Below are 24,986 nucleotides of genomic sequence, written 5' to 3'. Positions count from 1 at the left end.
CACAGAAGTCGACCCTGCCTGAAACACTCATCCAGCCCTTACTACGTGCCAGGCCTATTCCAGGAAATAAGTGCTCACTAGACACCCTCTATTGTTTATAGGCGGTCACCTCACACACGAATTCAAACCCAGGATTAGAAGCAGTGGGACGGGCTGTGGGTCCTTCCAAAGTTCCCAGGACAGCAGGTTGTGTATGCAGGAAGGGAGGAGGCAGCGGGAGGGGCCCTGGGGAGCGAGGGATTTGGAAGTGGTGGGCAGAATCCATCCTGCACCCAGGCTGGGCTTGGGGAGGGCGTGACGATCTCCCTCCTTCCCAAGCTCTGAGCTTGTTACTCACCCCCGGGCCCGCCCAACAGGGTCCCGCGGGGCTGCCTGGACTAACGCCCCTCCTGATCACAGCTGAGGGGAAAGCGGCTCACACGAAAACTGCCAGCCGGGAAGGAGTTCTGGGTGACAGCATCCTGGCAGGAATGAGTCAGAGCAGAGAATCAGAGCATCTCAGGAGCATGGACTAGTGTTAGCAGGTTTTCCTGGGCCACTGGCCACGTGCTAAGCGGCCTGCCCCATGTTTATACATGCCACCTTGTTTCATCTGACTGTACCTCTGTAGACCAGATGCTACTATGTCTCCATATTACAGAAGGGCAAAGTGAGGCAGAAGGGGTGGGAACAGCCTGCTTCCCATAACACGGCCAGCTGGTGGCAGAGTCGGCTTTGAACCTGGGCAGTCAGACATCTGCGGTCATACTCTCTACCAAAAGCAGGGTCTTCTCATAGCTGTGCTTCCAAGGTTTGACCCAATCATTCATTCACCTGCCTGTCTAACGTTTATTAAGTACCTACTGTGTACCTGGCCTTGGGTTAGGTCCTTGGGTTATGGCACGAATGTGACACGGCCCTGCTCTGTGGATGCCTCTGGACTCCCCAGGGAGCCAGGCCCACAGAGAGCAGTCAAAGTACTAGGAGAGGAGGAGTGCCCTTGAGGCAGCTCAGGGCTTCTCAGCCATCAGATCGGGGAGGCTTCCTGGTGGAGAAGCCGCAGGAAGGCATCTGGGACAGATAGTGAGTGGACGAGGAAGCAAAGGGAAGGCAGATGAGCGGAGGGCTGGAAGTGGCTTATCTGGGCTCTTACCTCTGACTCAGGTCCCCAGCAGAATGGAGCTCTGTGCCCTGGAAGATGACTGCCAGGCCCTTTCCTGTCCCCGACACTCCCAGCCATACTCCCAGCCCCAATTTCTGTTAAGACATCAAGAAGCCACTCTTCCCACCCCAAACAGCCACAAAAACACCACCCCATCTGTGGGAACCCAGGCCCCTGCCAGCTCCCAGTCAGACCCTGGCTGTCAGGGAGCCTGGATTTGGGGGGAGGGGAAGGAACCAGAGGAAGAAGAACCACTTTTCAAATGCTATTATTTAATCTTCACTTCAGTCTTGCAAGGGCCCAGGTTTCTATGCCCATTTTACAGGTGTAGAAACTGAGGCCCAGCTTGGAAGAGCACCAACTGTGGATGGGTCAGGCATTGTGCTGAGTGCTTCACTGTGTTAACAGCGACTGTTACCCCCATTTTACAGATGCCACCTGGGAGAGGTGGGGGTTCCCCTGGAGCCAATGTTTGGGGACCCACAAAGGAGGGAAAGAGGGGCCCTGGAAGCCTTGGTCTCCCCTATTCCAAGCTGGTTTTGGATGGGCCATGCTAAAACACTGCTCCCTCTGCAGGCCCCTAGCTTGACTGGCAGGGCCCACTGCACTCTCACTTTCCCTGGGAAAGGGCTATTTTTATCTCAATCAGCCTCCCAGAGGGTCCTGTGAGACCGCCAGCCTCTTTCCTGGACTCAGGCCCAGAAGGTGGCCCAGCCGCCAAGCCGAAGCCTCAGAAATCAGGCTGAGCAGCAGGAAGATGAGGAGAAGCTGAGGACAAGAGAGGGGAAGGGCATCACCCAGGATCTCACCTCCTCACCCCACCGTCGCTCTGCCATGAAGTAGGGACACCACCCTCATGGCAGAAAGCAAAGAAGAACTGAAGAGCCTCTTGATGAAAGTGAAAGAGGAGAGTGAAAAAGTTGGCTTAAAACTCAACATTCAGAAAACTAAGATCATGGCATCCGGTCCCATCACTTCATGGCAAACAGATGGGGAAACAGTGGCTGACTTTATTTTGGCGGGCTCCAAAATCACTGTAGATGGTGACTGCAGCCATGAATTTAAAAGACACTTGCTCCTTGGAAGAAAAGTTATGACCAACCTAGACCTCACATTTAAAAGCAGAGACATTACTTTGCCAACAAAGGTCCATCTAGTCAAGGCTATGGTTTTGCCAGTAGTCATGTATGGATGTGAGAGTCGGATTATAAAGAAAGCTGAGTGCCAAAGAATTGATGCTTTTGAACTGTGGTGTTGGAGAAGACTCTTGAGAGTCCTTTAGACTGAAAGGAGATCCAACCAGTCCATTCTAAAGGAAATCAGTCCTGAATATTCATTGGAAGTACTGATGCTGAAGCTGAAACTCCAATACTTTGGCCACCTGAACTGACTCATTGGAAAAGACCCTGATGCTGGGAAAGATTGAAGGTGGGAGGAGAAGGGGACGACAGAGGATGAGATGGTTGGATGGCATCACCAACTCAATGGATATGAGTTTGAGTAAACTCCGGGAGTTGGTGATGGACAGGGAGGCCTGGTGTGCTGCAATCCATGGGGTCACAAAGAGTTGGACACGACTGAGCGACTGAACTGAATTGAACTGAACTAAACAGGTAGAGAAACTAAACTTCTAAGGGTCACATAGCTAATAACCGGCAAAGCTGTGATTTGAACCCAGCCAGTGTCCCCAGAGGCTGTTCCCTAACAGCCCCTCAGGCTAAGGCTGAGGAGTCCCATTCACCTCGAGGAGACACCCCCGTGCCCTTGGCAGCAGCCCTAGCCTGTGATGGGGAAGCCCAGTGATGGGGAAGCAACCGGGCATCGCAGGCTGCCACACCAATGGCTAGGTCCAGTGCTAGGCCCACTACACCTGCGCCCTCTTAATGCTGCCACCACCTCCTCACAACAGTCCTTACCAGTGTCTCCGTTTTTGCACATGAGGCTTCTAAAGGTGGGGGACTTACTCAAGGCTGAGGATCTCCCAACCAAGTACTAACCAGGCCAAGATCAGACGAGATTGGGCTTGTTCAGGGTGCTGTGGCCGCACACAGACTGAGGATCTCAATGGGAAAATCAAGAGATGTCAGGTCCCACACCAAAGACAGGGAAGCTCTTCTTCAAGAACCTTCAAGGTCAACTCCCATTTGGGAAACTTCCCCTGCATGGGCTGAGAGCCTGACATCATGCCCACTGTGCAGGTGCCAGGCTGGAGGAAGATGGCAGTATTACCCCTGCCTGCTCAGAACCCCATAAGTGCTGCTTACCTTGATCCATGTTCCTGAAATTCCCAGAAGGAGCACTGGATTTGAGGTAGGAAGCTTGGGCTCCAAAGCCCTATGTTCCAGCTGCCTGTCCTCATGCAAACCTTTCCCTTCCCCTTTCTGAATCATAATTGCTTCATCCATCACACCCATGTGTGGGTATCAAGTACCTAGGGACGTCAAGTCCTTGTGGAAGGCTCAAGGATGCAGAAGATTTAGTAAGTTAATTCAACAAAAAACGTTCTTACTTTCTAGGGCTGTTGTCAGGGCAATGCCATGAGATAAATGATAAAAGGGAAAGTCTCTGGATGCGTCTCACCCATGGGGGTGGGGGATGGGGGGTTGGGGAGTCTGGCATTAGCTGCAGGAGATGGCATCACCTAGCTGCCCTCGCCTTCCTAGAAATCTGGTCAGGGAAGGGGTGCTTGCTGGAGCTGGGTGCTGTCCAGGTGCCTCTGAACCACCCATACCAGGCTGCAGAGCCAATGGCTATCTTGGGGTGAAGGACTGGAGGGGTCTCCTCCCCGCTGCCCGCACCTACCCACCGTAGGTATGGCTTCCCCAGCGTGGTGAAGTGGGTTGTCTCATTCCCATTTTTACTGATAAAAGAGCTGAAGCCCAGAAGGGGAAGTGACTTGACCAAGGTCACAAAGCTAGTGAGTTGCAGAATTGAAACTAGACCTAGAGTTCCTGACTCTCAGATCTGAGATCCTTCTATTCCTACCTGGGTCCCTACTCCCCCTGCCTGGAGAATCCCAGGGATGGGGGAGCCTGGTGGGCTGCCGTCTCTGGAGTCACACAGAGTCAGACACGACTGAAGCGACTTAGCAGCAGCAGCAGCAAGCTCCATAACGATGGAGAATCTGTTGACATGGCCATAGGGACCCCCAGGGACAGAGAGTTTGGGCTTCACTAGCACAGAGCTGACCAAACATCTCAATGAGTTGCAGAAAGTTTAGAACAGGAAGAGCCCTGGAAACCTTCTAGCCAGAACCCTCCTTTTGCAATGGGAAAACTGAGGCCCAGAGAGGGACAGGGATGTGGCTGAGGTCACACAGCACTTGAGCATCAACTTGGAGACTATAACCCGGGTCTCTGACTCTAAGTCCGGTGCTCTTCCCCTTGCCACTGGCCTGGAGCAGAGGGATGTCCTCAGGTGGAGGCATCAAAACATTAATGGCCAGGCACTGGGCGTCAGCACTTCCGGTCAGGGTAGCACCACAGGTATTGAGTCTCTGCCTTGTTCCAAGTCAGGAGTAGAGCTGGACTCCAGGCCTGGAAAAGCCAAGGCAGGGACCTTAGGCACAGGGTAGCGAAGGAGGTGTGAGAAGCAGGGTCTGGCCCAGGTGGCTGTGGGGACCACCTGGCTACATGGTGCCGGTGACAGAGGGCAGGATCTAGTCCATCCCGCCATTTAACAGATGGAAAAACCAAGGGCCCAAGAGAGGAAGATGCTTATGGCTGAGCTGGGAAATGAACCCAAGTCTCTTGATCCCAGTCTTGAGCTATTTATACAATAAGCAAAACCGATGTTGTTGCTGCTGCAAAATAATAACGGTAGAGGTAGGAGATCAGGCAGAACTTTCTAGGCCAACAGTTGTTACTCTTAGGGCCGTGACAGTAATTGTGTGTGGGGGGGTGGGGGTGGGGGTGTGTGTTCAGTCGCTAAGTCATGTCTGAGTCTTTGGGACCCCATGGTCTGTAGCCTTCCAGGCTCCTCTGTGCATGGGATTTCCCAGGCAAGAATACTGGAGTGGGTTGCCATTTCCTTCTCCAGAGGATCATCCCAGGTCAGGGATTAAATCCAGTCTCCTGCATTGGCAGGCAGATTCTTTACCACCGAGCTACCAGGTAAGCCCCGGTAACAGTCATGAGAAGAATATCTACCAAGGACTCAGCCCGTGTCCTCATCCCTTGCCCCTCCTCCACCCCGGGCGGTCCTCCCCTGCCCCACTTGTGCTTTATGACCGGTCATTCTGCCAAGTGATGGTTCCCAGTCCCCTGTGGAGCTCTCAGAAGAAGTGTGATACCCAGGCCACACACCAGAATCCAGAGATTCTGACGTAATGGGTCTGAGATGGGGCCCAAACACAATCCTTTATAGAGAATCAATTTTATATACTTTTAAAGTAGATATATTATTGTGGTATAATGTACTCACAGAGAAGCATACAGATCACTTGAATGGCTCCAAGGATTTAAAGGGAACCAACCAATAGTAAACCACTTAGATCAAGAAATACAGGGGACTTTCCAGGCAGTCCAGTGGTTAGGACTTCCCCATCCAATGCAGGGGGTGCAGGTTCGATCCCTGGTCAGGGAACTAAGATCCCACATGCCTCAGGGCCAAAAAGCCAAAACATAAAACAGAAGCAAAATTGTAACAAACTCAATAAAGACTTTTTAAATGGTCCTCATCAAAGAAAAAATCTTAAAAAAATACCGTGTGACTGGCCCCCTTCATGGTCCCTCTCAGTTTGCTAACTCCTAAAGGTAACCACTCTCCTTGCCTGTTCTTGAGCTTGATACAGATTGAATGGTGTCTGTATATTCTTTATTGTCTGGTTTCTTTTGCTCAGTTTGGCTCATGAGACTCATCCTGTTATTGCGTATAGTGGCGATTTGAGTATTTCAATGATGTATACTATCTATCACGTGAATATACCATAATGCAGTAATCCATTCAAATGGTGATAGACATTTGGGGAGTTTCCATGGGGGTTATTATGAACAGTGCTGCTATGGATATTCTTGAACTTGCCATTTTGTATACAAGTCTCGGACATAGAGCCTGGAGTGGGGATTTGAGGGTCAAAGGAAATAAATATGCTCAGCATTAGCAAATGCCATCCCATTTTGACACTCCTGCCAGGAGTAGGGAACATTCTGGTTGTTCCACATCCTCTCTAACCCTCATCATTTCCCATTTTCTTCTCTTGAGCCATTCTGGTGGGTATATAGCGGTATTCCATCAGAGTCTTAATTTACATTCTCCCCAAATACTTAGGAAGTGAAGCGCCCTTACCTTTGGTGGTTGGCCATTTAGCTGCTTTCTTTGTGAAGTGCCTGGCATAGTCTTTTGAGTATCAGTTATCTAGAGCCACAAGAATCCTACATAACACAGCACCCCCAATAAGAATTCATTCTCAGGAATTCCCTGGTGGCCCAGTGGTTAGGACTCCATGATCTTAATGCAGAGGGCAGGGGTTCAATTTCTGGTTAGGGAACTCAGATCCCACAAGTTATGTGGTGCAACCAAAACAAGAAAAAAAAAAAAAGAGTTTATTCTGGTGTTCTGTGTCTGCAGGTCCATGGGCTAGTCTAGGCCAGGCCAGGCTGGGCTACTCAGCTTCAAGCTGCAGGCCCACTGGACACAGCTCCTCTATGCGGGTTGGGCTAAGGCTGCTCCAAGTGGGTTCACTCTGGGGCCCAGCTAAAGGGCAATGGCTCCGGGGCGGGGGGCGGTCCTGGAGCTGGCAGAGGAGTGAGTGTCACTGCACACGCGCACGCCAACTGGCTGCTTTATCATGTCCACCAACGTTCATTGCCAGAGCAAGTTACAAGGCCAAGCCCAATCTCCGTGGGGAAGGACAGGGGAACAATCTGCCTCCAAGGGGAAGAGGAAGGTGAATATTTGCTGAGCAAACCAAATTACAGCCCTGGTATTTTGCATATTTTTTGAAAAGACCTTATATGACTCTAATCTTCAATCAAGGCTCAGAAGCACTGACCTAGAGTCACACTGCATGTCAGCCAGTCAAAACAAAAGTCAGGCTTAGGTGATTTGGCCTCATTTCCTTAAAGCAGTTGACTCAAGCAAAGTCCATTTCACCTTTAGGCTTTTTTTTTTTTTTTTTTGAGAAGACAGTCCCTGGAATCAACATGGCAAGTGATTTTAACAACTGATTTTTAACTACAGCATATGATTCATCTCTAATAATTTCAACTCTAGGACAGGGCAGAGAAGTGGGGAACAAGGTGTTGTGGATAACTGGAAGGAAGGAATGTGAGCACAGTTGTGTAAGTGCCTTGACGGCAGGGATTCTGTCTGTTGGCATCGTTATGTCACCAATGCTTAGAAGAGTGCTCAGCAAATAATCTCTCAATTAATGATACATGCATGCATGCATAGATAGGCTGTCTGGGATGGAAAAATAAACTGTGGATGAGTGGATGGTTGGTTGAATACATAGATGTATAGGTGGCTGAGTGGATAAATGACTGGGCGGGGGACAGACAAATACATCAGAGGTTAAATAGTGGAGAGACGGGTGAATGACTGGATGGTTGGATAGACGGATGAGTGGTTGGGTAGGAGCATGGATGGTTGGATGGATACATTATTAGAGGGTTGGGCAAATGGATGGTGAGGTGAACGAATGGGAGGGCGAATGGATAAATGAGTGGATAAGTGGACAGCTAGATGCGAGAGAGGATGAATAATTGGACAGGTGGGTGGTTGGTTAGATGGATAGTCAGGCTGGCAGACTGATGAGTGGATGGATGGATGGATGTACAGATGAATGGGTGATTGGGTAGATCATATGACAAAGCGAAAGGATGAAACATGATTGTATGATTGCTACAAGCGTAGCCTTCCCTGTGTATAAACACAGCTGTTTTCCAAACTCTTAGTTACCAGGATGGCTTTGATCTTCTCACAGAGTTTTCTGGTTTGATGCTGGCTCCTCCCTGCTGAGTGTCTTCTGGAGGTGGAGGTGAGGGGTGGAAGAGGATGGCCACGGAGATCAGTGCTCGGGGCAGATCACGTGCCATTGGGCAAGAGGAATACAACCTGTACAGCAGCCTGAGTGAGGACGAGCTTGTCCAGATGGCCATTGAGCAGAGCCTGGCTGACAAGACTCGGGGCCCAGCCACCACTGAGACCACTGTGCCCACACGCGTCAACCGTGAACCCGCCCACTTCTATCCATGGACCAGGTGAGCAAGGGGCATCCAATTGGGTGCAGATCCCAAACACTGTTAACCCAAGACCAAAGTCGCCTGGTCTCTAAGCTGTATTTTCACACTGTAATGACTTACAGTTGTTATCTAAGCTTACTGAGCTCTGAAGGTGCCAGGCACTGCCCTGGGTGCTATACGCACTTTGCCTCATTTTATCCTCTTAAGGACCTTCTAGGAATCTCTATGCTATATTCCTATTTTACAGATGAGGAAACTGAAGCTCAGGGCTGAGTAACTAGTGCAGGGTCACACAGCTGGCAGACTGTGTTGCAGACATTGACCTGTCTGGTTCCAAAGCCCATAGCTTAGTCTCGTATCACTGGCTTTATGATTGGATGCAGTGGAACTGAGGTGCTGAATCTGGCCAGAGTTTACAACCCTATCTATGCTGTCTCCCTGGAAATACATGTCTGAGAAGCAGGAATATTTGCCTGGCAAAGCTATCTTGCCTTCCGTTCTGGCTCCCCCATCTCGGTATGACCTCATCATCCCATTAGCCAGACCATCTACAGCAGCGCCAGTTTGCATCAGTAGAATTATGGTGTGGGCCTCAACTGTAATTTCACAGGTGCAATTTAAATATCCCAAGAGCTACACTAAAAAGTAATGAGAAACAGATGAAATTAACTTGTATCTAAAATATTATCATTTCCAAGTGTCATTAATATGAAGCTTACGAATGAGATATTTACATTCCCTTTCCTATCAAGTCTCTGGGAGTCAGTGTGCATTTTGCATTCACAGCCCATCTCAATTCAGACTAGCCACATCTCAAGGGCTCAGTAGCCGTGTGTGGCTACATGCTGGACATGTAGCATGTCCAGAGGCAGGTCTAGACACCTACCCCCTTCATAGGAGATGAGAGGCAGGGAGGCAATTGGGATCTTAAAATGGCACTGGATCTTATAATGCTTTTAGAGAAGAAGCATATTCATTTTAAAAAATGCTTTTGCTCAGCATGGAGTCCAAGACAAGTGTGTATTTGCAGGAATTCTTTAAAATTTTATTATTATTATTATTTTTTAACACCAGAAATATTTTATAATGGGGTATAGCCGATTAACAATTGGGATATAGTTGTGATAGTTTCAGGTGAACAGCGAAGGGACTCAGCCATACGTATTCATGTGTCCATTCTCCATGGGAGTAGGAAGTGATATAACAGTTGTGTGGGTGTTACCTTGAGTCATAGGCCTCAAGTCTTATTGTCTTCAACAGCCAGTTGACTTCCTGTGTGACCTCGGGCAAGTCACTTAACCTCTCTGAACCTCAAACAATAATAGTAATAACAGCAGCAACAATAAACAGACTTTCTGATGCCCAGAACCAGTGGATAGGGATGAAGGTGGGTGATGGTACACCTTGACCCTGTCCCCTGATCAAAGGGTGACTTTGGCCCTTCGGAGACTAGACCACTTCTGCCAGGCAGGCTGAGCAAAGGCCTGGGATGCCCACCACTCAGGCATCCATTCCCTAAAGGGGCAGGCAGATAACCTCCTCAGATGAAGGCTCCAAGTTACTGAGCTGTGCATAAGGAAGTCCCATTCTGGGACTCAATCTGAAATGCAGAAGTCCAAAGCCAAGATCGTGGTAGCTCATGTTCTAGAAGCCCTGGTTCCTGTTCTGGCTGGTTCACCCTAAGTCAGACCACAGGTTCCTCTTCCTCAGGGGGATCAGATAGAAAAGCATCCTCCCATCATCCTAGCTGCAGCTCAAACCATGTATCCTGGGGCCACCTCTGCAGCCTTCTCCCCAGTGTGGGAACCACCCCCCAGGAGTCCTGGGGACCCTTGAAAATATTAGCACTGGGCCTTGACCTCCTCCTTCTTCTCAGGGTAGAAAGTAGAGGTCCACCATGGGGTGTAAACATTTATCCTGAGAAAAACCTCTCACACAGCAGGGAAAGGGCTTCTGTGGGGCCACGTGGTCCTCACCTAAGACCCAGGCAGAGTCGTGCAGGGCAGGAGGACTGAGCCTGCCTCTCCGCACCCTGGAGGTGACCTGCAGCCACCTGGGTTCTGTTCTGCCCTTTTGTCTCTGAAAGGAGGCAGAGCTGCTGGGAAAGCAAGTCCCTTTCATGGGATTTTTAATGAAATTCTCCTCTCCTGCCCTGCAAGCTCAGCCCACAAGCATTCGCCTGACCCTGAGAGAAGCCACGGAAGGTGGATGTCTCAGGATCTGGTTTACATGTGACAACGCAGGCGCTCCGCAGGGCCAGGACCCAAACCAAGGTCTGACCCGCCCTGAGTTTCAGACACTTAGCCGGCTGTGCTGATGCTACAGAGGCCTCTGTTTCCTGTTCCTCCTCCACTTCCAAGGGCCTCCTCCCCACTGAGATTTAGGGTCCCACCCCCACAAGAGACATATGAACTTGCATTCAGACACAGCCTGAGAGTAAGTATAGGGCCCAAGAGAGTCGTTGAGCACATTTATCCCCGAATATCACAGTGTCCACCTAAGTGCACCCACAGCAGTCTAGAAGGCGGGCATCACACAGGCCCTCAGAGGCTCCCCGTGGCCAGCCTCTCTCCATCTCTGAGCAGGCTCCCCGATCAAGCAGGTTGCATTCTTACTTTCCTGGCTGCTTACTTCGCTGCCCTGACAATGACTTACAGCTTCTATCTTTTTATTTCTGCCGTTCACCTGTGAACTCCATGAAGGCTGGAGCCTCACTCGTCTTCCTTTCTGTGAGGCCCCATGTCTAGCACATGGGGCCTGATCTGTGGCAACACCGCAGAGCTCTTTGTAGGCGGATGAATGGGTGAATGCAGACCCGAGTGAGGCGGTGGCTGATTAGACCAGAAAGGGAAGGGGGTGTACAGTGGGTCTTCCCTCTGTCACTAGTGGCTGTGTGACCTCAGGCAAGTGACTTGACTTTTCTGAGCCCCAGCAGCCTTATCCCTAAAATGGTAATAACAAAACTTGCCTAGGCTCACCTGGCACCTTTTCTTACGAAAAGCAAATCAGATGAGGTAGGTGTTGAAGTCCCCCGCAACATCCTGCCGCCTGAACGACTTCCCCCCACTTCCTCCCTGTGTACCCTGACTGCTCATCTCATGACAGCCTCCGTTTCCTGGACAAGCTTTTGTGTCATTATCTGGCCTCCTGAGAGTGTCCCCAGTGACACTGTGTGACCTCCTTGGGGACAGGGAACAGATATTACTCACTTTTGTATCCTCAGTTCAGTTCAGTTCAGTCGCTCAGTCATGTCCGGCTCTTTGCGACCCCATGAATCGCAGCACGCCAGGCCTCCCTGTCCATCACCAACTCCCGGAGTTCACTCAGTCCATCGAGTCGGTGATGCCATCCAGCCATCTCATCCTCTGTCGTCCCCTTCTCCTCCTGCCCCTAATCCCTCCCAGCACCAGACTCTTTTCCAGTGAGTGCCTGGCAAAGAGCCTGGATCACTATAGATGCCCAGTGAATGTTGTTATGCAAATCAGTGTACTTTGAATCCAATAAAATTCTCTGCTGCTACTGCTGCTATGTCGCGTCAGTCGTGTCCGACTGTATCGACCCCATAGACAGCAGCCCATCAGGCTCCCTCATCCCTGGGATTCTCCAGGCAAGAACACTGGAGTGGGTTGCCATTTCCTTCTCCAATGCATGAAAGTGAAAAATGAAAGTGAAGTCGCTCAGTCGTGTCTGACTCTTAGCAACTCCATGGACTGCAGCCTACCAGGCTCCTCCATCCATGGGATTCTCCAGGCAAGAGTACTGGAGGGGGGTGCCAATGCCTTCTCTGAAAATTCTCTAGAAACACAATTTATTGTTACCTGCTTGTGACCAAAACGACAAATGAGGACATAAAGGTCAACTGGCGCTTTGGGATCCTAGAAATGAAAGCCAGCTCAGCATTTCAGAGAAAATATAATATTCCCTCTTAAAGTCATTTTCCAATTTGCTTCTCCTCTACCAGAGGGTAAAGGGTTGAACCCTGATTCCTGAACCCAAGGTAAAGGATTTGGCTTGAGTATATATGACTATCATTTGCCAAACCTTGGCCCACTGAGGACTCTCTGAATGGAAGACGAACTTCCTATCCAATAAAAAAACAGGATTCATGCTCTCATGAAGCAGGGAGTCCAGGGTTACCGATATGAACCAGTTCAAATGGGTCTAGAAGGCTGGGTCTTCCAGTTTTCAAACTTCTGCATTTTATTTAAGGTTACATTTCTGAGAAGATGAAAGCATGAGGCAGGAACTTGCTTGAGCTGATGTATGCACAGCTGCAAACAATTCAAAGAGGCCACTTTTACTGTACAATTATGATGTTCCAGCTTCATTCTTGGCACTTGTATGTGAATCAGGCCTGGTCCCTGCTTTCCCTAAGCTTGCAGTCTAACGAGGGCAAGGCTCAGAGGTATACAATGATCGCATAGGATGGATGCAGCAAAGAGGCTTGCTTCAGTGTCAGAGGACACAGGAAGAGTTGATTTATTTCTTAGTCTAGGAGGTGGGCTTTGCAAGATGAATAGGAGTTCATCAAACAGGCTAGAGGAAGTGAACCTCTGAGCCTTAGTTTCCTCATCTGCAAAAGGGAGCCAATTACATCGCCTTCACAAAGTGGTCTAGAGGATGAAATGAAGTAGTTTGTGCCACATGCCTATCATAAGACTCAGTACACAGCAAGCTCTCAGTGAATCTTAGCCTTCGATGGGAAGGCAGAAGTTGCTGCCATCGGAACTCGCATTCTCCTCTACCTGTGAGTCCTCTCTGGCCAGCCCAGAAAGGATGAGTTGGCCAGTGGATGAGAGGGGACAGAGCTCATGGGCAGCCTGGGCATGGAGGTAGTGGGCTCATGTGAGCTCTCCCTCTCTCTAACCATGAGTACAGAGGGCTGGCTCTCCAGGAATCTGAGGTCTTGGCCTATAACCACACACCACCAAGACTGCCATAGAGGGCATTACCCTTTCAAAGGTTTTCGTTTGCTTGTTTTGTAATATTCATTGAAATTTATCAAGCACCTACTGTGTACTTCCCTGGGGGCTCAAACAGTAGAGAATCTGCCTGCAATGCAGGAGACTCAGGTTCGATCCCTGGGTCAGGAAGATCCTCTGTGGAAGGGAATGGCTACCCACACCAGTATTCTTGCCTGGAGAATCCCACGGACAGAGGAGACTGGCAGGCTACAGTCCTCGGGTTTGCAAAGAGTGAGACACGACTAAGTGACTAACACTTGACTGTGTGCCAGACCCTGTACTCGTGACACCTGTGCTGGACACAGGGTTCGTGTAAGGACCAGATGAGAGAGCAGGTATCAGACACTGCTTGGTAGGGTGGCAGGCACAGGGAAGAGTCTTGTTATCAGCTCCCTCTGCCATTAAGATGCCTACTTGACACCTGCGTTCACCCAGGTCCAGGCCAAATTAACACCCTTCCTGGGACTGGCCCGAGCGTCTTGTAAACTCCGACAGGACTCACTGAGAAATTAGGGGACCTTGTCATCACTGCCTGGTTCCCCACTCTCACCGAGTCTGACCCGTGTCTGAAGCCAGGATCGGGATGGGCTGGATTCCAGGACAGGGACCTGGCTATGCGGACACACCCCAACCCCGACCTGCCCGCCCACACAGAGGACGGGGGACCCTTCCTGGGCCCCTTCCAGGTCATGACCTGTGCCCACATCCTGCCAGGTCCCTCTCACCTCGGATGACTCAGCCCTGGTGGTTTTCTTTGCTGGGAATTTCCCTGCTCCAGACCTGAGGGGAAGTGGGGTCGGCAGGCTTGAGCAGAAAGAACACGGAACCCAGTTGGGGGCCCCACATGCTTTCCAGCTCTGAGCACTCACTCTATCTGCCCCTCCAGCCCAGTTAATGCCTGATTTCAGAGCTCCCAGAGCTAATCCTCCGGCCTCTCTCCCAGGCCCTCCCCTGCAGTCTGGTGGTGGTGGGTGTCCTGGCCCCCCAACACTGTAGGTCTCTGAACATCTTGAGGATCACATCAACAATCTGCACTGCCTGGGGCCTAGTGCACGGTGTGGGACCAGCAGGAGCTGGGAAGGTCTCCTTGAAACAAGCCTGGTCTGTCTGTTTCCTCCTCCACCTGTGGGAGCAATCTGCCCCCTGCCTCCATCCAGGGAGCCGGGAGGATGGAAAGAAGGTGCTGCCCTGAGACTTCATGAGGGAAAGTCACCGTCACCACCTCACTACCACCCCCACCAGCCTCACTGTCCCTTTCTTGCTGTTACTTTTATGCCATCAGTGAAATGTCCTCATTTCAGGGTGAGAGTGGGCTGCTATCAATGCTTTTTACCTGGCTAGAATCAGTCTAACAGCAAAAAGTGATGAGGCCACACGTGGACCCATGATGAGAATGACTGGGTCCCCAGGACCTTGCAGATGTAGAAGCCCAGGGCTTTGTCATGACCCCCGGGCTGGGGACTGCCGCTGTGCCCAGAAGTCTCCCCTTTTCAGGGCCAGGAGTAAAGAATATACCTGCCAACACAGGAGACTCGAACTTGATCCGTGAGTCGGGAAGATTCCCTGGAGGCGGAAAAGGCAACCCACTCCAGTATTCTTGCCTGGAGAATCCCCTTGGACAGAGAAGCCTGGCGGGCTACAGTCCACAGGGTTGCAAAGAGTCAGACACGACTGAGCAACTGAGCGCATATACACACAGCAAGTGCAGCAGTGACACTGAAGCAGCAGCTCTTGGGGCTGGGGGAGAGGACCCTGGCAGGCCCAGGCTCTGAGCCCCCTCCCCAGGACATGGCCTTAGATGTGTATGACCTCCTGAATTTCCACGTGAGCTCACTGCAGTGAAAGCTCCACAACCACCACACCAGCGAGGGGACCCCCAGTCTGGTCCCGCCTCCTCATTTTGCAAAAGAGGAAACTGAGGCACGGAGGGGTGGGGGCTTGTTCCCAGTCGCAGGGCCTGTCAGTGTGGTGGACTAAGGGCCGGAGAGGGGCTAAAGGGGTGGGAGAGAGGGAGAGACCAAGCCTCTGGGGAATAGAGCCCATCATCAGAGCTCCACGGACAGGCAGGCAGCGACTTCGCAGCTGCATGTGGGCCTGGGGCAGTTTCTCACTTCTTGGAGCCTCAGCCTCCATGTCTAGACAAAGCAGTGGCATCGGCACCCACTCTAGCATTCGTGGCATCACACTCGGCCTCGTGGTGCTCAGGAACAGGTCGAGGAGAAGGAAGGCGGGAAGTGATGACCGTGCTGCAGTGATGAACCACGCAGGACAGGTGCTGGCGTCCTGCCCATCTCTCTGCTCCTCACCCTTCCCCGTGTCCCCACCTGGCTGAGGGTGCCCACAAAATCTGCAGGGCCTACAGTTCCAGCACCTCCGTGGCCCACAGGGGGCTGGTCACCTGTACCAGCATCCTCCCCAATCCTTCAAGGCACCCCAAGAGGAGCGCAGGAGACCAGACTGGGTCCTCTGGGGTGTCCATGGCCCCAGGGCCCCCAATCTGCTGGAAGAGGGGCCAGCAAGCCCTGTTCCCATGCCAGCTCCAACCAGTTCAGATCTGTACAGAGGCCACCACCCCTCCTTTTGACCCTCCTGTCCTTACAACAGCCCGGGGTGGGGGGTGGGAAAACGGAGCCCAGAGAGACGAAAACGTGATATGATCAATGGTGGACACGTGTCGAGCCCTGTGCCTGGCCCTCTGATAAGCCCTTTACACCGTTCACGCACTCAGGCCTCACCAGCCTGAATCCCAGAGAAGGGGCACCTGTTCAAGGTCACATAGCCAGGAAGTGCCAGAGCTGGATTTGAACCCATGTCAGTCTGACTCCAAGCCCTGGCTCTCGGGACCCTCATGCATCCTTCTGATGTGCCCTCTGCACTGTTTGTTCTAACCCTGGGATGGCAGGACCCTCTAATGAGGAGCCGGTGAGGTGGGGGTGGGGTGCTGACCTGGCTTGGCGCCCCAGCTTTGCTCTCCTCATCCCCCACCCCAGTGAATTTCTTGTCCATCTCTTGTTGGGACCCAGCCCAGCCCACCCCAAAACTGAGCGCTTTTCATCCTGGGACCTGCCACTGACTACTTCTCACATCTTCTGGGTGAAGAATGTCACCTTGCTTCATATCTGCCTCCCGCGTGGTTGGCTGGGGAGGGGGGACCTGGGGCGTGGGGTGAGGTTAACCTCATTGTTGTCTTATATGGTCATTTAAATCTCCCAGGGCTTCCTCCAAGGGCCAAAAATAATCTGGAGACACAGCAGCTGCGTCCAGACACAGGGAGGACCCGGCCATCTGCTTTGGTTCAGAGCCCTGTGTCTGTCTGTCAGTCTCCCCCTCGCTCTCCCTCCATCCCCGTTCCTGCCTCCAGCCATGACCCGCTTCTCATACACGGAATACTTTTCCCTCTTTCACTCCTGCCCTGCACCCTCCAGGTCCGCTGTGTCTCCTGAGAGCGCCCCGACCTCAGCCCCCAGGGGCCTGTTCCAGGAGGTTATGCAGAAATACAACCGCAGCAAGTCCTCCCAGCTGGCGTAAGTGCCCCCCGCCGTGGCCCCCAGACCATCCAAGCTCACTCTCCTCCAGACTGGGGTTGGGGGTGGAGGGCAGGCCCACTGGCCCCAGGATGGGACCCCCTCCTCCCAGACACACACCTCTTCCAGGTATGTCCCCCTGAGACTCAGAGGCTCCAGTCAACCCAGGCTTGGTGGTCACAGACTCTATCCTCAAAGACCTGCCAGCCAGGCTGAGCTTGTGATTATCCCCTTGGTGTGCCGCCCCCTCAAATGGGCCCTGTGTACTGGAGTCACCCCACAGGGCTCTGAACCTGGGGACCCAGTGAGAGGGAGACTGGGGAGACAGCCCCAGGACCCCAGAGGCTCAGAGCTGAGGCTGATGTATCTGCTGCTTGTCTGTCTCACTTTCCCCCTGTCATCAGCATGGGTCTGTCTGAGCACATCCACAAAGCCCACACCCACAAGTTCGGTTTTGCTTTGTTGCTTTTATTTATTAAGCGCCAGGTGTTAAAACGGAGAAACAATCCGAGCCACAGGAGGGGCTATCTTTGCCTAGTACTAGGATCTGGGCTAGGTGTGTCCTTGAAAATAGCTCTATGCGAGTTCTGTCTCTGCTCCCCGACATAGACCCTAGAAGCAGCTAAAAGACAAAGAGGGGTCCCATTGCTGGAGCCCCTGTATCCTGGATCAGTTACGTTGTGAGGAGGAGGCGATTGGCCAATGCTTTACTTCTTCTTCTCAGCCCTTCGCAAGCCCTGCCATCCCACCTCCTCCTTGGTGCTGCAGGTAGGATTTTGATCGTCTGGTCTCTGCGTTCCTGCCACTTCCTGCGCGACTGTCCACGAGTTGCTGTCCCTCTCTGAGTCTCCGTCCTGTGTTAGGACAGAGTGGCCTCCAGGGTCCTGTGTGGCTTCTTAGTCTCTGATGGTCTAACACCCCAACAGCTCCCCCCACCCTCGAGGCGGGCACTTTGGCTGAGCTCACAGACAAGCCAGCGGTGTGTGTGCCTGAGTGCTCCAGGGTCCTTACACCACAGCTGGACAAGACCCAAGCTGGACGGCAGATCCTGAGAGCATTCTCATGACACTACACACCACCGAGGCCACAAAAACAGCCAGCCCTCATCCTTTCCACTTCAGCCGGGTCCCACAGGAGACCTTCCGGGGGAGACGGGACACCTACCCCACCGGGGCCTTTCCTGACACCAACAGGGGCTGCTCTGGCCGCTCGTAGGAGGAGCTCGTCAAGGTGGCAGTGATGGCGTTGATGGGGACTCCAGGGCTTATCTGGTCAGTTACCCATCGTCCTTGCTGGATCTGTAACTTAACCAGCATCTGTGCTCTGAAGCTATTAATAACCAGAGAGGCTGAGAGCCGGGAGGAAGTGCTGCTCTCGCTGCAGGAAGCAGCTGGGAGGGTGAAGGGGCTGGTCCTGCAGACGTTCCGGGCCTATCCAGGCCCCTGACAGGGATGAGGGTCCTGGGACCAGGCTGGCCTCTGGTCTCACCTCCTCCATCAGGGAGATAGGGACATTCATGCAGCATGTTTCCCAAGGGTGGAACCATAGCAGTCGCGGCCCTCACTGGCTCTCTAAGGATGGAGGAAGTCAGCTCCGAGAATGGATGAATGAATGAATGAACAAGTGAAGTGGCTTGGATGAGTCAAGCTAAGCAATTACCTTTCACCTTAGCCCTGGAATCTTTTTGACGTTGACGAGTTTTAAATTGTGAAGGCTTCAGATGTATTAGTCCTCCAGGCATTTAAATCTTGTAGCAGCTAAAAGTTCTAGGGGTGAGGAGGATCTGGAGTAAGGAAAAGGGTTGGGCAGACCCCAGAGAGATACTCACTGTGAATAGTCCCACTCTGAAGGGTCTGTGCTTCCATCTCAGCACAAATAGGCCCTGAGGTGGAGGCATTTGGTACACTCTGGAGCGCTATGTGCAGGGAAGGTGTTTAACTATCATTAAAACTCCCATGGGGCTGGCCGCCCATCACTTTGGAGGCCAGCGCTGGATGCCCGAATCCTCTGGTACGATGGTCTTGGTGCAGCAGAGCCAGGCACTGAAAGCTGCAGGGACAGAGGGGCGCCCTAATTCTCTGTTGGCCACCAAGGAGCTCCTTGTAAAAGGGACCCTTGGTTTCCATCTGTGAAGGTGAATGAGCTTGCTGTGTTTCTTGTAGAGTTTCCCCCTGTGGTGCCCAACTCAGAGGTAAAGACGTGGAAACGCTCCAAGTTCAAGGGGCTCACAAGGGTATGGAACACAGGCGAGGCCTGATCCAGAGCCCGCATATTTATTTTCATAGATTGATTTGCCTCCAAATAGGGATTCCCTGATAGCCAGTTGATAAAGAATCTGCCTGCAATGCAGGAGACCCCGGTTCGATACCTGGGTTGGGAAGATTCCCTGGAGAAAGGATAGGCTACCCACTCCAGTATTCTTGGGCTTCCCTTGTGGCTCAGCTGGTAAAGAATCTGCCTGCAGTGAGAGAGACCTGGGTTTGATCCCTGGGTTGGGAAGATCCCTTGGAGAAGAATAAGGGGACCCACACCAGTATTCTGGCTTGGAGAATTCCATGGGCTATGTGATCCATAGGATCACAAAGAGTCGGACACGACTGAGCGACTTTCACTTTCATGCCTCCAAATGCTCAAAGGAAATCATTGCAAAGTTGTTTTGAAAGAGATGCAAATAAAATTCCCAAAGAAACAATAAAAATTCTAACAGGGAAGAAACTGTCTTTTGGGAAATAGAAGAGGTGAAGGAGTGAAAGAATTTGGGGTCTGTTTGGTTGGTTTGGTTTTTTGTTTGTTTGCTTGGTGGCAAGGTATGTGAGATTTTAGTTCCCTGAACAAGGATTGAACCTGTGCCCCTTGCAGTGGAAGGGCGGAGCACTAACCACTGGGCCCTAGAGAATTCCCTGTTACGGTTCTTAAAATTCTGAATTCTTCTTCCTCTCTCCCTCCCTTCCTTCTATGTTCTTTCTCGCTCTTTCTTTCAAGCAGCAAATATTTATTAAACACCTGTTAAGGACCAGCCACTGAGCTGGGCCCTGGGAATCAAATCATGAGGGATAAAAGAAAGACACAGGCCCTATGGTCTTGAAGCTCACAGTCCAGTGAAGGAGACAGACAGATGGTGGGCGAATGATCAAAGACATGTAAACACAGGTGATGAGTCGATGGCTTATGACCGGAGGCAGCGAGAGGCTGACACGGGCAGGCAGGCCAAGGAAGCTGTGATGGGGCTGAGAGCTGGAGGGCCAAGGTCAGGCCTGAGGTCAGGGCAGGCTTCCCAGGGCTCGCCTGTGGGGGTTAGGAAGGATTATTCTCCTCATCGAGAGGACACGGCTGCAGGGGCTGAGCACCTGTCCCAGAGCAGCGGGGACAAGCAGGGCTGTGTGATCCCACGGCCAACCCCGCTCCTGGCCCTGCCTCCGTCCGCCCCGGTCCTGAGGAATGACCCGCCCCTTGCTCTTACAGGCCCGTGGACCCCGTGCTAAAGGCCGTCAAGGAAGGCGATGAAGAGGCCTTGACGGCTATGATCAAGGCGGGCAAGAACCTCTCAGAACCCAACAAGGAGGGCTGGCTGCCGCTGCACGAGGCAGCCTACTACGGCCAGCTGAACTGCCTGAAGGCCCTGCACCGAGGTGAGGCGGCGGGTTGGGCTGCGGCCACAGGTGGGATTGGGACCCATGGGTGGTGGCACTTTCCTTCTGGAGCTTTGGCCCACAACAAGCGTGGTGACCGGGGGCAAGGCCAAGGTACCACCCCGCCTTGCAGAGTTAAAGTCAGCACGTTGGAAGGGAGGAAGTGACGTGTCCCCTGTCTCCCCAACTCCGCCCTCCCATGATGAGGTGGGTCCCCTCCACCCCATCCTGCCACCTCTCCAGCCCTCCAGGACAGGAGAGTCTATTTCCTAGAAGAGGACTGAGGGAGGGCTGACTTCTGAGAGTGCCAGCTTGTCCCAGAATGTTCCAGGGTTGATCTGGTGTGGAAAATACCACAGCTGTGTCTGTGCCCTGCCAAGGCCATCTCCAACAGCTGTGAGATGCTGGGCAACTCATGCCTCCTCTCTGGAGACTTGACCTCCCCCCAGGCTAGATGAGGGTGGGGAACACCTGCAAGCAGGATCTATCTCTGCCCTCAGGGATCCAGAAAGGGACCCCAGGCAGCCCATCACACGCCAGAGCAGAAAGAGCGGCAGTGGCTGGTGGGAGTGTGAGGGAAGGCTGGGTTCAGAGAAGGAGGGGGTTCAATCAGGGAAGGCTTCCCAGAGGAGGTGGCATCTGAGCTGGATTAATATGACCAGGAAGCTGAAACAGCCCTGTTGTAAGTGGCTGAATCCAGGACCAAGAGGAAGAAGGCAGTCTGGTTGGTAAATTCAGGCGGAGGCCACAGGTGTCTGTCCTCAGAATGGGAGGGAATCGGGACCAACTCTGTGTTGGAGGGACAGATGGGTATCTTCCTCCTTCATGAATTTCCTGGTCTGTCCTCCACAGCGTACCCGGCAGTCATCGACCAGCGCACCCTGCAGGAGGAAACGGCCCTTTACCTGGCGACCTGCAGGGGACACGTGGACTGCCTCCAATTCCTGCTCCAGGCTGGCGCCGAGCCCGACATCTCCAACAAGTCCCGAGAGACACCGCTCTACAAAGGTGAGCCCAGGGGCGTGGGCTTCCCCCAGGAAAGGTCCAGAGGCGTATCAGGAGGATTTGCTTGCAAAGTGTACAACCCTCCCCACCTACTGTGGGGTCTACTGTGATGGCACAGCCTCATTCAGGTGTATAACTTACATACCTGAACCACTCATTCGTGCCCGTATTCAGGCAATATTTCCCAAGTTCTCCCATGGGCCTGGCACACTGAGGACTCAGAGATGAAAAGACATGGCCCGTGCCCGTGTGATCGTCCGTGTGACTCACAGGTGATATACATTGATTCTGTCAGCCACTGGCACCAAAGAGCTTGACACAAGGGAGCATGGGGGAGGGACCAGGATGTGGGAGAGGGCACCCTCACAGGAGGGGGTCCCAGAGCTGAGCCTGAACAGGAGGGACTCACCAGCTGGATGAGCAAAGGGAACGGCATAGGCAAAAGTGAAGAGGCATGAGAGGGAATTTGTTGCTCCAGGATTTTTGAGAAAATGAAAACCTCCAACTTACTCAATATGTCATCCAAGGACAGTCACCAGCTGCCCTAGCAGTGCCCAGAGTCAAAATCCGAGTAATCATAACAGCTGGCAATTATCAAGTGTTTACTATACACCAGGCTCTGTTCTTTTTTCTAACCCTCACATCCATCCACATATGAAGCAAGCACCGCTAGCTTCCCCAGTTTACAGATGAGGCCTTAAGGCATAGAGAGCAGACGGGAGGCACCCAGGATCACACGGCCAGGAAGGGCAGACCTGGGATCTAACTCTGAGGGCTGGATGCCAGCATCACGCTCTAGTGATGTCTAGTCCATGCCTATGCATGTAAACAATCAGCTCCAGGTCTTGCAAAAAGCACAGGGCCTCTACACTTTGAAAAACGACAGAAATTCCCAATTTCCCGTGTGTCTGGTCTCTAAAACCTGGAATATCCCATCGGCAGCAGGAACTGGATCCACTGCAGACCTGCAGCGGAGGTGTCTTCCCTAGAACTCATGTCCCCCGGGCACTGGAGCCATCACCCAGAGCCCCAGCTGTCCCAGAAAGGGCTCCCAAGATGCTGAATGACTCACAGCTGAAGCCTGAACCCTGATCCTGCACAAGCTCCACCCTAGAGCCTTTGTACCTTGCCCCACTCCATTCTCCCACAGCATCCTCTCAGGAAGGTTTCGTTACCTGTGCTTTACAGGTGAAAGAGCCCAAGGCTTAGAGAAGCCGTGAGGTCTTGGGGTCCTGTTTGAAATGCTACACAGGCAGCCCCTCTTCCTTCATGTGCATGCACGTTCAGTCTCTCAGTCGTGTCTGATTCTTTGCCACCCCACAGACTGTAACCCACCAGGCTCCTCTACCCATGGGATTTCCCAGGCAAGAACACTGGAATGGGTTGCCATCCCCTACTTCAGGGAATCTTCCCAACCCAGGGATCGAACCTGTGTCTCCTGCATTTGCGGGCAGATTCTTTATCACTGAGCCACCTAGGAAGCCCCTCTTCCGTCTCCCCACCTCCCTAACTGACTCAGAGAAGTTTCCAGGGGTGGTTAATTTGGACAAGTTCTCGGTCTCCCTTGGAACAGCTCTGCCAGCACTAAGGGTACATTTAGAGTCCAGAGCCAGATAAGGCTTAAAAGGGAGGTTTGAGCAGGTTGAGAAAGACTTGATGAGCTGCACTCAGAAGACAAATTTTAACTGAGCAGCCTTTGAGGAAGTGTTTTGAGCGGGAATGTGACACTGCCCTCCTCTTCTTCTGGCCTCATGGAGGACTGAAACAGGTAACACCGGAAAGGGAGATGAGTTAGGGGCCTTCTGGAACCTTCCAGGGGACAGAGACTCCAGACCTGACTACCTGGATTTGAATCCCAGTTCTGTCACTTACTGTGTGACCCTGGGCAAGTCACTTAACTTCTCTGTGCCTCACTGTCCTCCTCTGTGAAAAGGGACAACACAGCATCCTTTAAGGGTGTTTGGGAGAACTAAATTAACCACGTGAAGTGCTTAGAATAGAGTATAGGCGCATAACCAGTGCTATACACACATCAGGATATTATTGCTAATTACTATTACTATAGTTGTATATCCTAGGTTTAGTGAAGGGACTGGAACTTAGTGGAGACTCAGAAGATATTTGTTGCATGAATTCACTTCTGGCTGATGAATGAATGGTTGGATAGACAAATGAATGAATGAAGGCGTGGCTGCCCAGGTCCTGCCAGGGGCCCCGCTGACCATCTTGCTTCTTGCTGGGCACAGCCTGTGAGCGCAAGAATGTGGAGGCAGTGAGGATTCTGGTGCAGTACAAGGCGGACACCAACCACCGCTGTAACAGAGGCTGGACGGCTCTGCACGAGTCTGTGGCTCGCAATGACCTGGAGGTCATGGAGATCCTGGTGAGCGGAGGCGCCAAGGTGGAAGCCAAGAATGCCTATGGCATCACCCCCTTGTTCGTGGCTGCCCAGAGTGGGCAGCTGGAGGCACTGAGATTCCTGGCCAAACACGGTGAGTAGTAAGGGTCCCTGCCTGGGTCATGAAGTTCCCAAGAAGCACAGCTGAGAAGGACCTCAGATTAACTCTAAGGGAAAGCAAGTTTAGGTGTCATCTATGGACATACTCTGATTGAGTGACAGCATCTTCCGGGACTGCTGTGTTAAGAAGGACTCTGAGGTTGTGCCTAGGCTCAGCTGGAAACAAGTTGAGATCCACCAGTGACGCCTGCAATTAGGAACACCCTTGGAGGGGTGTGGTACACCTGCCCCATGTTAGCCTTCTCTCACCTAGTCCAACATCCTCATTTTACAAATGAGGAATCTGAGGCCTAGAAAGAGGAAGTGACTTATCTATCAATAGTCACGCAGCAAATTACTTATGGACTAGCCAGAATCTTAGCCTCCCAGCACCTCAACAACTTCTCTTTCCATCACATCACCCTTCAGGGCCAGAAGGAACTTCAGACAACATTTAGGTCACCTCCTCGCTTTATATGAAGAAGGAAATGACAACCCACTCTAGTATTCTTGCTTGAAAATCCCATGGACAGAGGAACCTGGCAGGCTACAGTCTATGGGGTCACAAAAGAGTCAGACACAACTTTGTTATTAAAGAACAGCAACTCACTTTATAGGTGATGAAACCAAGGGCAAGGATGGGAACGTGATTTGTCCAAAGTCACACAACAAATTCGTGGCAGAACTTGGATTTAGACCCTGGTCTTTGTACTCTTTGCCTCTTAAAAATCTTTGTTCACTTAATGGGATAAAATAAAATAGTATTGCCCGGATTATTACTTCCCAGTAACAGAAGACTCTGAGATGATGGCAGACATTCTTTTGGTTAAAAAGATCATAATATTCTGATTTTCCCCAAGAACTCTTTTGATCTCTCTTCTCACTCCTGTGGAAATGACCTTTCCGCTAGAGAACCAGACACCAGAAGCAAGCCAGACCTGGGGGCTGAGCTGGGAGAAGCTTTCAAGGACCTGCTGCGTGACAGGCCCTGCACTAAGCAGGAACACAGCATAGGCCCGAGGGGTTTTCTCTGTAGTCTAGG

At 52.0% G+C, this 24,986-nt stretch overlaps 1 protein-coding gene across 2 annotated transcripts in view; it reads left to right on the top strand.

The window, feature by feature from the left end:
* The window catches only part of ASB2 (ankyrin repeat and SOCS box containing 2), a 48,228-nt gene that overhangs the window by 5,776 nt on the left and 17,466 nt on the right, over window positions 1-24,986 (top strand). The window contains exons 2-6 of one of the 2 annotated variants that reach the window (XM_069560030.1): window positions 8,067-8,343; window positions 16,715-16,813; window positions 20,276-20,442; window positions 21,295-21,450; window positions 23,694-23,939. In XM_069560030.1, coding sequence (XP_069416131.1) covers window positions 8,138-8,343; window positions 16,715-16,813; window positions 20,276-20,442; window positions 21,295-21,450; window positions 23,694-23,939 — 874 coding nt within the window. In that variant the 5' untranslated portion in view covers window positions 8,067-8,137. Of the gene's footprint in view, window positions 1-8,066; window positions 8,344-16,714; window positions 16,814-17,822; window positions 18,085-20,275; window positions 20,443-21,294; window positions 21,451-23,693; window positions 23,940-24,986 lie in introns of those variants that run through there. The other variant, XM_069560031.1, reaches the window with a different exon arrangement.

This window comes from Ovis canadensis, chromosome 18, assembly GCF_042477335.2.
Source record: "Ovis canadensis isolate MfBH-ARS-UI-01 breed Bighorn chromosome 18, ARS-UI_OviCan_v2, whole genome shotgun sequence".
NCBI lineage: Eukaryota > Metazoa > Chordata > Mammalia > Artiodactyla > Bovidae > Ovis > Ovis canadensis.
This window is presented reverse-complemented; position numbering and strand designations above follow the sequence as displayed.